This window comes from Bos mutus, chromosome 1, assembly GCF_027580195.1.
Source record: "Bos mutus isolate GX-2022 chromosome 1, NWIPB_WYAK_1.1, whole genome shotgun sequence".
Classification (NCBI taxonomy): Eukaryota; Metazoa; Chordata; class Mammalia; order Artiodactyla; family Bovidae; genus Bos; species Bos mutus.
In genome coordinates, this window is record NC_091617.1 from 6,002,024 (window position 1) to 6,018,707 (window position 16,684).

The 16,684-nt window shown below is 39.7% G+C and overlaps 1 protein-coding gene across 1 annotated transcript in view; it reads left to right on the forward strand.

The window, feature by feature from the left end:
* The first annotated feature begins 1,590 nt into the window (after positions 1 to 1,590).
* Positions 1,591 to 16,684, forward strand: part of LTN1 (listerin E3 ubiquitin protein ligase 1) — a 58,923-nt gene continuing 43,829 nt past the window's right edge. The window contains exons 1-6 of the mRNA XM_005907820.2: positions 1,591 to 1,713; positions 7,114 to 7,317; positions 7,919 to 8,017; positions 9,048 to 9,278; positions 11,578 to 11,630; positions 12,405 to 12,585. Of these exons, the coding sequence (XP_005907882.2) occupies positions 1,672 to 1,713; positions 7,114 to 7,317; positions 7,919 to 8,017; positions 9,048 to 9,278; positions 11,578 to 11,630; positions 12,405 to 12,585 (810 nt within the window). The 5' untranslated portion in view covers positions 1,591 to 1,671. The remainder of the gene's footprint in view (positions 1,714 to 7,113; positions 7,318 to 7,918; positions 8,018 to 9,047; positions 9,279 to 11,577; positions 11,631 to 12,404; positions 12,586 to 16,684) is intronic.

A 16,684-nucleotide genomic window follows, 5' to 3' on the forward strand; every position in this document is an offset into this window, starting at 1 on the left:
TCCATGGGGTCTCAAAATCGGACACAACTGAGCGACTGAACTGAACGGAACATTTTCCCATCTTCCTTCAGCCACTACCATGTCATTCTATTGCTACCCTTGTATGCAAATACCTCCCGTTTGGCTCCTTCTGCTGGTGAAAAGTTGCTTAGTCATGTCCAACTCTTTGCAACCCCAGGGACTATTCAGTCCATGAAATTCTCCAGGTCAGAATACTGGAATGGGTAGCCATTACCTTCTCCAGGGGACCTTCCCAACCCAAGGATCGAACCCAGGTCTCCCGCATTACAGGCAGATTCTTTACCAGCTGAACCACGAGGGAAGCCCTCATTTTACTTATAAGCGAGCAGTTACGGAGGATCAAGGGCTCAGACTCTCCTCTAGCAGCTTCCTTTGCTTAAGCAAAAGGGGAAAAGGGAAGGAACACATCCTTACAGAGTGGAGGTCACCAGAGTGAACTCCGCCACTGTGATGTGAGGCCACTTGTAAATACAAGTAAGCCCGAGTGGCTCTCAGCCCTGCGTTGCTTGGGACAGGGCGCAGGTAGTTAACATCTAGGAGCAGAGTCAGAAAAGCTGCATTCGAGTCCTGTCTACACTGTGCATTGGCAGCAGGAGCCAGGGCAAGAGGCTTTACTCTGCTGACCCTTGCTCCGTTTATAAACATGGATGGGAACGTGCCTAACTCAAAGGACGCTGGAAAGATTAAATGAGACGTTTGCAAATGTCCTAAAACTGTACACACACGGCACTCAGCAGGCCTTCAATAAATGGTACCTAGCTTTAGTGTTCAGTTTAGTTCAGTCGCTCAGTCGTGTTCGACTCTTTGTGACCCCATGGCCTCCCTGTCCATCACCAACTCCCAGAATTTACTCAAACTCAGGTCCATCCAGTCAGTGATGTCATCCAACCATCTCATCCTCTGTCGTCCCCTTCTCCTCCCGTCTTCAATCTTTCCCAGCATCAGGTTCTTTTCAAATGTGTCAGCTCTTCGCATCAGGTGGCCATAAGGATTGGAGCTTCAGCTTCTACATCAGTACTTCCAATGAACACCCTAGACTGATCTCCTTTAGGATGGACTAGCTGGATCTCCTTGTAGTCCAAGGGACTCTCAAGAGTCTTCTCCAAACACCACAATTCAAAAGCATCAATTCTTCAGCGCTCAGCTTTCTTTATGGTCCAACTCTCACATCCATACATGACTACTGGTATGAAACACGTGTTTTCAAGTTCTAAATAAGCAGGAAGCTGGTGGGGATAAGAGAAAGCAAAATTAAATGCAGAACTGGCTAGAATCAGAGGAGTTGGGGACATGCAGGAATTTTAGAAATTCTCCTACCGCTAAGGAGGGAACAAATCTTGTCTTAGCAAAGCGAGAAAAGCAGCATTTGGACCCTTGGGTCTCCGAGGCGTGGCTTCCTACTGAGCAGGAATTACGTCACTCAGATGGGCGTGGCTCCAAGTGTGACGTATCTCGCAGCGGATGGTCCCGGAAGCGGCTGGAGGTGGCGGGGGGTGGAGTGGGGCGGGAGATGGGCCGGGTGGGTGGCGGAAGGGGCGGGCCGGGGGAGGTTGTTCCTGTGAGCCCTTTTCCGGTGCCAGGGGCCGGAAGTTGTGGCCCGGCTGTGTCAACCCGGGGCTGCGGGCTGGGAGTGCGGCTGAGACCGCGACCATGGGCGGGAAGAACAAGCAGAGGACCAAGGGGAATCTGAGGGTGAGTGCAGGGTGACCCAGTCGGCGCGGGAATCCTCTCATCGCCGCAGCTGGCTCTGTCTACCCGGCGCGTGGCCGGAGGTTGTGTGGAGCGCGACTGTGGAGTGGCATGTGTTTGCGTGTCCAGTGTGACCTCTCTGTTGTGTGTGCGTCCCTGCGGGCGGGGTGGGATATCTCTGAGCAGAATGGGGATGTTGAGCAGAGAGGTAAGATGTTACCGTGCCCAGCTGTCCCTAGCTGAGCACACTTCTAGCCACCCCCACTCCCCCCCGTTTTCATTAAGAATTGGTTCAGTGTCAGCTTCCCCTGGAAGGTTACCTGGCCAGGGTAGCAGGGGGTAGCATCGTGAACAAGGGAGTGGAGTGGGAGATAGTTAAGGTGAGCCTGGAGTGCACGGAGTCTCGGATCACGTCGCTTCTTCGCTCAAAAATCTGCTGTGGCTCCCCACATCCATCAGGGTATAGGCAAAGCTCTTACGATGATATATATACGGGATATGGGGTCTGCTCCGGCCCCTTTCCATCTCCGACCCCATCTTCAGCTTCCTTGTCTCTCACTCCATCAGGCCACACTGATCTCTTCCAGAACCTTGACCTTGCATGGCAGGCTCCCGATGCTCTTTGCCCGAGACAGCTTAGTGAGGTCTCCCATGATCACCCTATTTTCAGCTGTAGCCTTCCTCTCCACCCCCACCCCCTCCACCGCTCCCTGTTCTCTTTTCCTGCTTTATTTTATCCCATTGCATATCTGACTTCTCACATACTATTTGTTGATTGTCCTGCTTCATTTACTGTCTTGCTTGGTTAGAATATTAGTATAGGACATAAGTATTTTATGCAGGTAGGTGTTTTTATCTGCTGCTATTTATTATCTTTGGAACCTAGAACAAGGACTGGCATATAGCAGAAGTTCACTAAATACTTGTTTAAACTCCAGAGTGGACTAAAGATACAAGACTGAGAATGTCATAATGGTGTATTTTTTATAAAGATATTTTTTATGGTACTTTAGGTTTTTAATGGCGCAGCCTAATTTCATGAAGATGCTTCTTTCTGATCCAGTTCTAGTGATTTCAGTACCACGGTTTCTTTAGTAGCAGTCAGTCTTCTTTCGTGGTTAATAATATCAACAATAATAACAGTAACTAGCCTGTGTCAGTACTCTTATATACTTTACTTGCATTCTCATTTAATTTTAATTTTTTATTTAAAATTTTTTCTCAATGTTTAGTTTTGAAGTATTCCAAATATAAGGAAAAGTTGCAAGAATATTGGAGCAACAACTCATAAATTCCTTACCTAGAAATACCAATTGGTAGGGCTTCCCAGGTGGCACTGGTGGTAAAGAACCGGCCTGCCAATGCAGGAGCCACAAGAGATACGGGTTCGATTTCTGGGTAGGGAAGATCCCCTGGAGGAGGGCATGGCAACCTACTCCATTATTCTGGCCTGTAATCCCATGAACAGAGGAGCCTGGTGGACTGCAGTCCATAGGGTTGCAGAGTCGGACACAACTGAAGCAGCTTAAGACACACACACGAACCAGTTGGTAATCTGGTCATGTTTGCTTTCTCTTTCTAAATATATGTATTTTGCCTAACCATATGATAATTAGGGGCAGAAATCATGACCCTTAATTCCTAAATACTTCAGCATGTACATTCTAAAAACAGCAACATTCTTCTTCATAGCCATGAGAAATTATCACATGCAGAAAATTTAATTTCAATATAATAGTATTATCTAATAATATACAATAATATATTCACGTTTATGTAGTCATCTCAGTATTGTTCTCTATAACTTTTATTTTAGATACAACACTTTTAAAAACACTGGAGATCCATTGAAGGATCATTCATTCCATTTAGATCTAGGCATTTTCTTAGTGCCTTTTTTTGGTTTGTTTTTTTGGAGGAGCATTCTTTCATAGCCTGAACAGTTTGGCAGAATGTAGGCAATTGACTTGTTTAACTTAGATTTGTCTAATTGTTCCTCATAATTAGATTCAGGTTAAACAGTTTTTGACAGAAATACTTCCTTGGTGATGTGTCTTTCTTAGTGCCTCTCACACTATGGAGACACATGGTGCCTGCCTGTCCCATTATGGGTGGTGTATGTTTAGTCACTTGATTAAGCTGATGTTCATTGTATAGGTTTCTCTTTCCACTGACTATCAAATAATCTGTGGAATGGTAGTTTGAGATTAGGACTAACCTCTTACAGAATTTCACTTAATGGTTTTGAGCATCCTGTGGTGATTCTTGCTGGAATCAATTATTATTATGGTAGTTTGAAAACTTTATGTTTAATCGTGAAGTGAAGTCGCTCAGTCGTGTCCAACTCTTAGCAACCCCATGGACTGCAGCCTACCAGGCTCCTCTGTCCATGGTCACCCTAAGTAATGATTTAGTTACTGTTACCTCATTTTAAGCCACATTCCCTGGTGGCTCAGAAGATAAAGAGTCTGCCTGCAATTCAGATGACCTCGGTTTGATCCCTAAGTTGGGAAGATCCCCTGAAGAAGGAAATGGCAACCCACTCCAGTATGCTTGGCTGGAAAATCCCATGGATGGAGGAACCTGGCAGGCTACAGTCCATCGGGTCGCAAAGAGTTGAGTCAAAGCTAATAGTTTTTCTAGTAGTCATGTATGGATGTGAGAGTTGGACCATAAAGAAAGCTGAGCGCCAAAGAATTGATGCTTTTGAACTGTGGTGTTGGAGAAGACTCTTGAGAGACCCTTAGACTGCAAGGAGATCAAACCAGTCAATCCTCAAGGAAATCAGTCCTGAATATTTATTGGAAGGACTGATGGTGAAGCTGAAGCTCCTATACTTTGGCCACCTGATGTGAAGAACTGACTCACTGGAAAGATTGAAGGGAGGAGGAGAAGGGGAAAACAGAGCATGAGATGGATGGCATCACCGACTTGATGGACATGAGTTTGAGCAAGCTCCAGGAGTTGGTGATGAACAGGAAAGCCTGGCATGCTGCAGTCCTTGGGGCCGCAAAGAGCAGGACACGACTGGGCGAGTAAACTGGATAACTGATTCCCTTTGCTGTATACCTGAAAATAGCAAAACATTGTAAATCAACTATACTCCAATAAAAAAGAATTTTTTTTTAAGATTGCTGTTAAGAAAAAAAAAAAGATCAAATTGTGAAAAGGCATGACATATGCAGGGACCTTTTTATTGAATTTGGGACTGGAACACACATGGTGGGAACAAAATTAGGAGAGGGGAGGAGGGAAGTGGGACGAGGGAAGAAAAGAGTGGCAAGAAGGTGACTGGAGAGGTTGAGTCCAGATGGTGAAAATCTTGAAAGTCATCTTGAATTTGGTCTTTAAACAGTAGACTCCGGGTTGCCACCTCAAATGCCTCTAGAAGCCGGCACAAAAGAATGAAGTAGGTGTGGTATAAGAAAATTAACTGCCAGAAATAGAATCCAAGTTCTTAATTTTTGAACTGTGGGTACAAGTAGCTAATCCACAATGGAGAAAGTAATGAGAAACAGTAACTACATTTTAAATTCAAAGTAGACCTTGAAAAAGATATAATTAGTTAAGAATAGTTTGTTATTTTTGAAACTAGAAATCTGATACCTTTTCTTCTGCACTGTCAGCTCTGATCTTAAGGTCAGTTCAGCCTTGACTCCTTCAGCTTTTTATACTATTTCATTATTGTGTTTCACAATGAAACTTCACTCATGAGATAATAGAGAAAATTCCAGTGTCTTAGTGTCATCACTGTTGGTTTTCAGAATTGTACTTCACTGACCTCCTTTGTAGGTCTTTTAAAAAATTAATTACTTGTGTTTTCTTTTCTGGCTGTGCTGGGTCTTCGCTGCTACACATGGGCTTTTCCCAGTTCTCCCGGGTGGACTTCCCACCGCAGTGTCAGTTGTGGCGCTCAGGCTTGCTTGCCTTGCAGGATGTGGGCTTTTGCTGGACCAGGGCTTGAACGCATGTGCCCTGCACTGGCAGGTGGATGCTTAAGTCCTTCTCTGTAGCTCTGTATTCATGTATCAGTATTGAGAAAGGTGGACTGAATAATGTTAGTTCATTTTAATAAAGTCTCAAAATAGAGAACCTTTTTTGAAATTAGTCTTAAATGCTTCTGTTTTGGGGGGAAAAATTGAAAAAAAAAAAAAGCTTCTGTTTTTGGGGAAAATTCCATCATTTTCATTTCTGGTCACTCATTTCAGTTCAGAAAGTAGTCCAGATGATAATTTCTTGATAAATGAGTTTCCCAAACACAGTTTTTCTGGGTATCAGCAAACTAAATCACATATTTGTATTTTCAGCCATTCTTACAGAGAAATAAACAGATGAGTTTAGATGGGTTGTGATGTCGTCCTGGACATTGAACTGAGGCATTTTCTTATTAGAGGACAGTGAATATATTATTTTCTTTCAACAGTTTAGATGTTTTCTGTATCTGTCACAAAGAATCCTACTGGAAGCTACCATGTTATGTAGCTTCCAACAAACCACTGACTATCACTCAGAATGAAAGAATGTATCTTATATCCTGACCATTGTATTTATTTTTATGTCCATAACTAATGTAGTTTGTAACCATTTTAGCCCATTAGGCTAGGCTTTGGTATGTGGAAATGAGTGTGTCTGCCCACAGGGAACTCCTGGTCTAGAAGTTGCTGTCATTAGACTTGTCCTGTGATAGTGGCTTAGTAATTTCTTGAATGAGTGAATGAATAAAAAGATATAATCCAATTATGAGTTAATTTTGCATCACTACACAGCACACTTATATGTGTATACATACTATTTATAAAAAAACAGTACTTATTCTTACCACATGTGATGTGTTCTGATTTTTAAAATTTTGTTCTATTTCTTTAAAATGACCTACGGGCTGTTAAGTTGATTTCGGAAACCTCTAATGACTTGTGTATGTGTGCATGCTCAGTCACTTTAGTGTTTCCGACTCTTTACGACCCTATGGACTGTAGCCCACCAGACTCCTCTGCCCATGCGATTCTTCAGACAAGAATACTGGAGTGGGTTGCTATGCCCTCCTCCAGGGGATCTTCCCAATCCAGGGATCAAACTCATGTCTGCCCATGTCTCCTGCATTGCAGGCGGATCCTTTACCCACTGAGCCATCTGGGAAGCCCCTAATGGCTTGTAGTCATAACTTAAAAAACATTGTTCTGATGTTTAGGAAACCGGGAAATAGCTCCTAGGATCATTAAGTACTTGGGACAGAAGTATTCATCTTTGGGGGACATTACAATAGAGGCATAGGCTAGGGGGAAAATGTCCTCAAATGATTTTGCTTCCTTGTGGGAATTGTCAGGGAATTATTCTAAAGAACTTAAAGTTAAATTTTGAACTCTTCCTGAACTCTGACTGTTTTTCTCCCTACTCTCTTACCAGCCTTCAAACAGTGGCCGAGCTGCAGAACTCCTTGCCAAGGAACAGGGAACAGTGCCTGGATTTATTGGTTTTGGAACATTTCACAGTGACCTAGGCTATGTTCCTGCTATTCAAGGAGCTGAAGAAATAGACAGTCTTGTGGATTCTGATTTCCGAATGGTGCTGCGGAAACTTTCTAAGAAAGATGTCACAACAAAACTAAAAGCAAGTTTTGTTTTCATTAAAATGATCAAGAAAATCTTTTTGTTAAGATGGCATTGGTTTTTTTTTTTTTTTCCCCCTGGTCAAATTGCACAACCAGAGATCTAACCTGTGACCCCTGTATTGGAAGCGGGGAGTCCTAACCATTGAACCGCCAGGGAATTCCCATCATTAGCATATGTTATATAAAGAACATCGAAATCATTTACCACTAATAAATACTTCTACAATTGTACTTTTTTTCTGACACATTTTATACTTGTCTTCTGGATTATAAGTTAGTTTCTTGTTCTGCACTTAGAATCACTTTGGAATTCTGGCTTTACGTTTTCTCCTGTTAGATAATGTAATTTTGACCCTATAATTGTAAATGGGTTTTTTTGTTTGTATATGTTTTATATTTTTTAAAAAGAGGAAAAAAAAAATGAAGTTTCTCCCATAGTAATCTGTGATGGAAGTCTTAAGATTAGTATTATATAGCACAAACAAAGTATTCTCATGTTACATAAAATATTTCTGCAATTTTAAAAACCAGAAATATAATCAGTAGTTAATATTATGGCTGTCAATTCATTGGCTAATGATTTTAATAATTTACTTTTAGGCTATGCAGGAATTTGGAACCATGTGTACAGAGAGAGACACAGAAATTGTAAAAGGAGTTCTTCCATACTGGCCAAGAATTTTCTGCAAAATTTCACTTGTAAGTATTCAGACTTTCCTATTTTATTTCTGTTGTGTTGATGTTTTTGTTTGAAGTTACGAGGACTGTCAAATTTATATGATTCATTTTTGCTGAGGGTTATGGATTGTTATGTCAGTATGGTTAAACAGATTATGTAGGTTGTGCAAAGGAATATGTGTTTTCGGAAAGTAGATCGTTGCTATACAATTACCTGGATACTTTTGAAAATGTAAGTCATGTCCAAATCTTTGAGACCCCGTGGACTATACAGTCCATGGAATTCTCCAGGCCAGAATACTAGAGTGGGTAGCCTTTCCCTTCTCCAGGGGATCTTCCCAACCTAGGGGTCGAGCCCAGGTCTCCTGCATTCCAGGCGGATTCTTTACCAACTGAGCCACAAGGGGAGCCCAAGAATACTGGAGTGGGTAGCCTAACCCTGCTCCAGCAGATCTTCCCAACCCCGGCATCAAACTGGGGTATCCTGCATTGCAGGCGGATTCTTTACCAACTGAGCTATCAGGGAAGCCCCCCTAGACACTTTTAAGTCATAGTAAATTTTGACAGGGCTTCCCTGGTGGCTCAGCAGTAAAGAATCCGCCTGCTAATGAAGGAGACTCAGGTTCGATCTCTGGGTCTGAAAGATCCCCTGGAGAATGGCAACCTTCTCCAGTATTCATGCTTGGGAAATCCCAAGGACAGGAGAGTAGTGGACTGCTGCAGTCCACAGGGTTCAAAAGAGTTGGAGGCAACTTAGTGACTAAACAGCAACAAATTTTGACAATGTAATCTCTTTGTATACTTGCTCCGGAAGAATGAGAATGAATTACTTCATTATCCCGGGAATAGCCTTGACTCCATCTTGAATGTAGTTCTTTTTATCTCATTGGGAAAAAGGAAGAATTAATCAGTTTTTCTATATAATTATGGATTTTCCTTTAGCTCTGCACATAGCTGAATTCTTACTAATGGTCTTCATAGCATACCCAGAAATGTCTGTATTTGTTTTTATGGGTTAGAACTGTTTTAAACCTTACTGTGTTTTCAATAGGATCATGACCGCCGGGTTCGAGAAGCCACACAGCAAGCTTTTGAAAAACTTATCCTTAAAGTAAAGAAACACTTGGCTCCTTATTTAAAAAGTTTAATGGGTTATTGGCTGATGGCTCAGTGTGATACTTACACACCAGCTGCCTCTGCAGCAAAAGATGCCTTTGAAGCAGCTTTCCCTCCGAGCAAGCAACCTGAAGCCATAGCATTTTGTAAGGATGAAATCACAAGTGTAAGTCCTAGGAACCATTCCATATCTATTTTTCAAAGTATTTAAGGGATATGAGGCATATTATAAAGGTACCTCTTTCACCTAGCATTGTGAAGGAATGAGAAATGAAAACATTTTCAGTGGAATATTGCCTTTTTTAAATGGTATATAACAAAATTGACCATTTTGGCTTTTTAAACTTAATTAACTTTTCAGATTGGACCATTCTTATATGATTTAGGTTTTTCATTCTTTATTTTAATATCTAACTTACCATGTATAAAAAACTTGAGGTATGTGCTTTGTAAATATATAAACTAAAAAAGAATCCATCTAAAAACTAAATCTAAATTTTTTTCTCCCATATTTTCAAATCAATACATGTATACAGATATATTTAATCCTGATAATCCTTTGTATTAATATACTACAGTTTATTTAACATCTTTCACGTTAGTATACATTTGGGGTTTTTTCCCCAGTTTTTTATGGTAACGAACACTGCTTCAGTGAACATTTTCGAATAGATCTCTTCATACCGTGTAGGGATGGGAGTTACCAGAACTTCTAGTAATTCAATATGTTGGGTCAAAGGATGAGAACATTTAAAATTTTTATAGATATGAATAAACTGCCCTTCAAAAGGCCATCCAAATTTATACTCCCATTAACAGGTATACATTTCTCCAACACTTGGCCAACACCTTTACCAAATTGATAATGGCTATAGCTTTTGTGACTTCCAGTTCGTGTGTAATACTGTCCCTTTTTTCCTTTTTTCCCTCATTTGCCATTCCTAATATATGAACTAGAAAAAGTAAATTCCAGACTTGTTAGTTTTATAGCAAGAAGTAAGAATGAGCTGTGAGTCCATTGAGGGGAGATGAGGTTTAAAAAAAAATCATGCTTTCGTTCATTCCCCTATTTAGTACTCTTGTTTAGCACCCTGTGTATAATCCTACTTAAACATCCCCCCTCTCCTTACCTCCCTCCCTCCTTCCCTTCCTGCCTTCTTTAAATTAATCAGCCTTTCTGTGGTTGCCATTACCCTTACAAATTGAAGTTGCTTCTCTTGGCCTACAGGATTCTGCATGATCTCTTATTACACGTCTGATCTCTTCACCCAGCATATCTCTACACAGGCACACATATGCATTCTAGTTCCTTATGTAAATTATTGGTTCTTCCATTGTTTATTTTTCTGGGGTACCAAAGTTCTTTTTTTAGGATGAGGGTTTGTAGCTTTAATCATATTCTCAAAGGGAGTTCTCTGACCCAACTGTAAGTTAGGAATCATTGGTTTATTTAAAATATCAGGCATAAATGTTATGAGTGAAGTGTCATGAGTTTGGACACTTAAGAGTTTTAGAAAATGGGTTTTGAGACAATTAATTTGGCTCTTCATGGTTGTTTTTTCCTTCTTGGCTTTGTTATGATTGGATAACTGCTCGTTGAGTATGTGGGTTAGCTCCTGTATTCTTCCACCTTTAGTTGGTTGTGTCACAGCTGTACAGATATTAGTTTGAACTTTTCTGAGTTCAGAATCAGTGTATTAGAGAGGAGTAAGACAGATGAGATTAAAATGTCATAGTGTCTGGCAGAGGTCATGGGCTCTGGCTTACACCATTGGGCCCTGCCCCTCTCTGCCATTAGCTGGGGTGTTTGGCCCGAGCAAGTGTCTGTGCCTCCATTTCCTCACCTGTTAAAGTAGGAATTCACTGGTACTTCTCTGAGTTGCTGTGAGGATTCATTTAGTTAATGTGTGGGATACAAGGTGGGTGGAAAAGCTCAGTAAATTTAGCTGGCTATCGTTATTGCTGATAAAACTGATACTGGAGCAGTGGACTTGCCTGTACTCCACCCCAGAAATAAGCAGCCTTCCTCTGCATTTCAAATGGAACCTTAGGCCTTCCTCTGTGACGGAGCAGGACACGATGTGTGTTCTTCCCTGGGAGGAGGGAGGTGCTCACAAAAGCGGGGCAAGGGAAGCAGAGCCTGATTCTGTCCCAGACCTGCTCATCAGGCATCCTTTCACTTCACTGCTCCATGCAGAGAGGAATGAAAACGCAAGAGGACAAGAGTATTTAGGGAGAAAGTCCTCTTGGCAGAAACTAGAGATGTTTGAAAGAAGTACCCTATCCTTCACCCTAATAGCTGCCAACCTTGGAAATTAGTAAGGGGAAAAAATTGGTGAAATTCAGACCTTTTAGTTTTGCTTCTTTTGTGAGGAAGAGGATTAAGAACTTTTATGTAAGATGTGGTTTATACTCTTGTCTCTTCACCATCGACAGTTCAATAAGATCTCAATCCCCCTCTGTAGGTGCTACAGGATCATCTTATCAAAGAAACACCTGATACCCTCAGTGACCCACAGTAAGTTGTATTGTGTCTGTGTGACTCAGGTTAAGTGAAACTCTGTTGCACTCATAGGTAACAAGAGGATAATTTCAATGTGAAGTTGAAAAAAGGGATTCTTTAAAAAAAAGAAAAAGGATTCGGAATGTAGAGATGAAGATACTTAATGCAGTACTATTTGCCAGGTGCAATTTTAAGTGTTTTTACTTGCAAGTTGTCCCTCTATTTAATTTGAATTATCTGGGAGCTCACATGTTTGGTTCTTTTACGAAGAGATGTCTTTAGATTTTTTTTTTTTTTTTTTTTTTTCCACATCTGCCTTTTGACATTTTAAGGTCTTCCTTAAAAGGAATCATTTTAAGGTCTGGATGAAAATAACTGAAGAACTGTGAATAGTTCTATTGAAAGGATACTAAGATGTTCCATTTACTTTTTACTCTTGTGTTCTAATCAAGCTATTAAAGAGTCTGTAAGGGAAAGCAACCTTAGATACAGTATTATTTATTCTCCAGAAACATCCAGTTAACTTCTGCTGAGAGTGATATATACATATACACTTATATCAGGCCACTCCTTTTCATCTACTTTAACCTGGTATTATTCAAAAAATATGTGATTAAAATTGTATGTGTATTTGTATTTTGTGTGGGGGTTTGACACAGGGAGAATGAATATAGAAATAAAGTAACTTTGGTAGATAGTCAGTGATAAAACATTTAAAATAGAAGTGCTGCATACGTAGCTTGTCTTATCCTCAATCCTTATGTATATTTATTTTCTTTTTACATTAAGAACTGTTCCAGAGGAAGAGAGAGACGCTAAATTCTATCGAGTCGTAACTTGTTCCTTATTGGCATTAAAGAAATTGCTTTGCCTGTTACCTGATAATGAGCTTGACTCTCTGGAGGAGAAGTTTAAGTCTCTTTTATCACAGAATAAGTTTTGGAAGTATGGAAAACACAGTATACCTCAGGTATCTTAAACTTTTGGTTTTAAGACATTTCTCTGATTCCTTTTTCTCCCCTGATCTTGTTAGTTTTTATTTATGCTTATTGTTTATGTTTAAAACTCTGCAAACACATTTTTGTGCTGGGACTGAATCGCCTCTCTTACTAAAAATGTTAATTGTATTTTCATTTTTTTACTTAGTTATTTGGACCTCAGATGCAGAGTTGAATCATCATTTTCCTCTGTTCATGGCACCTTAAAACTTTTATGTGTGTGTGTAAGGCTTTTTCATTTAATGTATTTGTTTTTTCCTTTTTGTCTTTCTCCATTCTCCGCCTCTACCAGCTGACCATTTAACTGTTATTAATCTGTGTGCTTTTGCTTGGGTAGTTGTCTCATTGTTTATGATAATTACATTCTGTGAAGTGCACAAACCCTGAATACTGAAGTATGGGTCTTAGGGTTTCCTGTGAGTCTCTGGTCACAACAGTTTTGGTAATTGTTCAGTACATTACCTTACATTTGTCTGTTTAAAGACACCTTAATTAATATATATTGTTAGTTTGCTAACTTTGAACTCCCACACAGCATTCATGCCTGAATAAAGTTTATCTAATCTTCGTTAGGCATGTCCCAACCTATGTGTTTTTAATTCACATGAACGATTTCTGTGTTATATTTCATCTCGTTTATTGCTTTTTACTTAGTAATTTTTTTTAAAGTATTGAACTGTTTCACATTCCTGTATGTGTATAGTTGGTCCGTGGCTTCTCACTGATGGGTAGTACTCAGAAGTTTGCATTTGTTCCATTTCACACCTGTTCACTTCCCCAGTGATAGACACCCTGGTTGCCTCGGACTCCCTGCTCCCACAAATAAGGCAGCAGTTAGCATCTTCATTCATGGATCCCCCGGATCTGTGAGAATTTCTTTTTCTGAAATCCTCTTAATTTTTGAATTGCTGAGTCAGAGAGTATGTGCATACTTAATTTTGTGAAGTAGCACCAGAGTGCTCACCTAATGGGCTGCATTGCTCTAGGCTCAACCAGCAATACGTGATGAATACTATTAATATGTATCTTATATTGTAGCCAGGGCTAGGCATCATTCAACTTCTTATTTCTTTTATCAGTCTCAGATGAAGCTGTCTTTAATTACTCTGCTGACTGGTGACTTACCATCTCTTCATAAGCTTTTGAAATATTTATGGTTCTTCTGTAAACTTTTTTTGTTTACATTTGTTAAATATTTGTGTTTGTTCCTATCTTTCTCCCCTTTTTTCTACTGTAATTCTCTTTTTCTTATTCTACAGGAGTTCCTTGTATATTTTCAGTATTGGTCCTTTTGTCACTTTCAGGCATTGTAAATTATCTCCCATTCTGTTACCTTTCATGTTTCCTCTTTTATTTAAAAATACTAATTTCGATGTAATCAAAACCACTGGTTTTGCCTTATGAAGTCCTTTCTCACTTTAAAAACTTTTTTTAAAATATTTATTTATTACTTTGTATTTGGCTGGGGGTTTTTTGACCATGCCACACAGCTTGTTGGATTTTAGTTCCCCCGGCCAGGGATTGAACCTGAGCCCTTGGCAGTGAGCACTTGGTTCCTAACCACTGTACCACCAGGGAGTTCCCTCTATCTGGCTTCTTTTGCTCAGCATAATGTTTTGAAGATTCTTTGTTGTTGTTTGTATCAGTATTTCAAAGTAGTTGTACTGTTTCCACTCTAATCAGCAGTGTATGAGGTTTTTAGTTCTATCTCCTTACTTTGATATTGTCCATTATTTTAAGTCATTCTCTCAGATGTGGGATTGGGGATCAGCAACTTACAGCTCATGGATCAAAATCTGGTACAGCTGACCTGTTTTTGTGAATCATTTTTGTATTGTTTGTGGCTGCTTTATGTTACCATGGCAGAGCAAAGTAGTAACAGAGACCACATGGTTTGCTCAGTTTTAAATGTTTCTTTTCTAGCTCTTTAAAGAAAATGTTTGCTGACCTCTGAAGTAGAGACTTTTCATTGTGGTTTTAATTTGCCCCTCAGGGCTAATGATATTGAACATCTTTTAATGTGCTTATTGGCCATTGTATTTTTTTTTTTTGGCCATATCTTGTGGCAGGTGGGAAAGCAGAATCTTAGTTCTATAACCAGAGATCAAACCCAGGCCCCTGCGGTGAAAGTGCTGTGTCCTTACCACTGGACTGCCAGGGAATTCCCACCCCCACCTTTTTTTTTTTTTTTGAGGTGTCTCTTTAACCCTTTTGCTCATTTTAAATTTAATATGTTGTATCTTTTATACCTAAAATTTCTACTTGATTTTTGTATGTTCTGTTTCTTTGATGAAATTTTATACTTTTTAAAGTGCAGTTTTAGGTTCACAGCAAACTTGAGGGAAAAGTGCAGATATTTCAAATATACCTCCTGACCCTCACATACATAGTTTCCCCCGTTATCAACATCCCCTTACCAGAGTGAAACCTTTGTTTTTTTTTTCCCACAACTGATGAACCTATTATCCAGAATCTATAATTTACATTAAGGTTCATGTTGATGCTGTGTGTTCTGTAGGTTTGGACAGATGTATAATGACATTTATCTCGTGTTTTTCCGTTCATTGTTAGTTTCCTTTACCTTGCTGAGTATAGTTATAATAGCTGCTTTAAAGTCCCTGTCTGATAATAACATCGGGATCATCTTGGGATTGGCATCAGTTAATTATCTTATGCTTTGAGATGGGATCACATTTTCTGGGCTTTTGTATGTTGAGTGATGTTAGATTTATCTTGGATATAAATATTTAGATTATAGCCTTGAATATTATGTTTTGGAGACTGGATTATTTTACATTGCTCCAAAGGGTGTTGATACGTTTGTGTTAGTGGGCAATCAACTTGGTCAGACTCAACAGCAAACTCATGCCTGCACTGGGCGTGGTTCAAGCGTCAGCTGTAGATTCAGGCTGTTTAAACACAGAATGAGGGGGTTGTCTTCTCTCTGCAGTTCCCTGCCACTCTCTTGGCATCTTGTTTGCCCTGGGCTCCTTTTCCTAGTTCCTTCAGTTCCTCCACCCAGAAGGATTCAGGCAGCTGTGCCTCTGTGCTGGTGACTGTACCACCTTCAGGGCAAAGCTGAACAAAATGGGAACTCAGTATGTGTGGACTGCTTCCTCCAAGTCATGTCCTCCTCCAAAATGTGTATTTCAGTCTCCGGAGACCTCAGATAGTTTTTTGGGTCTGGTTCAGTCTGTAGTTGTTCTTTGCAGGAAGATCAACGTATCAATTTCACTATTCCACTTTTGCCTATTTGTAGGTTGGGTTTTTGGTCTTTATTTTTGAGTTATGAATGTGCTTTATTTATCCTGTATGCAAGTATTATGTCAGATAAAACATCATGAATGTTTTCTTCTGGTATATAGCTTGCCTTTTCACTTTTTTCATGGTTTTTGTAGAGTAGATGATTTTGAAGTCCTTTTATCAATTTTTTTTCTTTTACACTTCATACTTTTGATGTCTTATCTAAGAAATCTTTGCCTACTTGAAAGTTACAAAGATTTTTTAATATTTTATTCTAGAAGTTTTATAGTTTAGGTCCATTTAGAGTTAATTTTTATATAGGCATAAAGGTGAGAGTCAAATTTATTTTTGTGTATAGGTATCTATTTGTTGAAAGACTAGTAACTCCCTGCTTCCCCCTACCTAGCCCTGACTTCTTTGTCAAAACTAAATTGAACATATGTGTGGGATTTTAATTTTGGGCTCTTCTCCGATTACATCTTATGCCTGTCTTTATACCAGTACCATACTCTTATTATTGTTTTATGGTAAGTCTTGAAACCCTCCAACTTTGCTCTTCTTTTTCAGAATTCTTTAGGCTATATAAGGTCCTTGGGATCCTGGAATAATATTTTATAATATGCTGCATACTGAATGTGGTTTTTGTTACTATTGTGAATTTTTTTTTAATTCCACATTCTTTTTTGTTTGTACTGTTGTATAGGAATGCTGTGCTTTTGTTAATTTTGTATCCAGCAACTCTTGCCTTTAAATTCTTTTTTAAAATATTTTTATAGCCTGTTATTTTGCTATGATTATAGATAGTAACTTGGGTTACTTTCCAGTTCT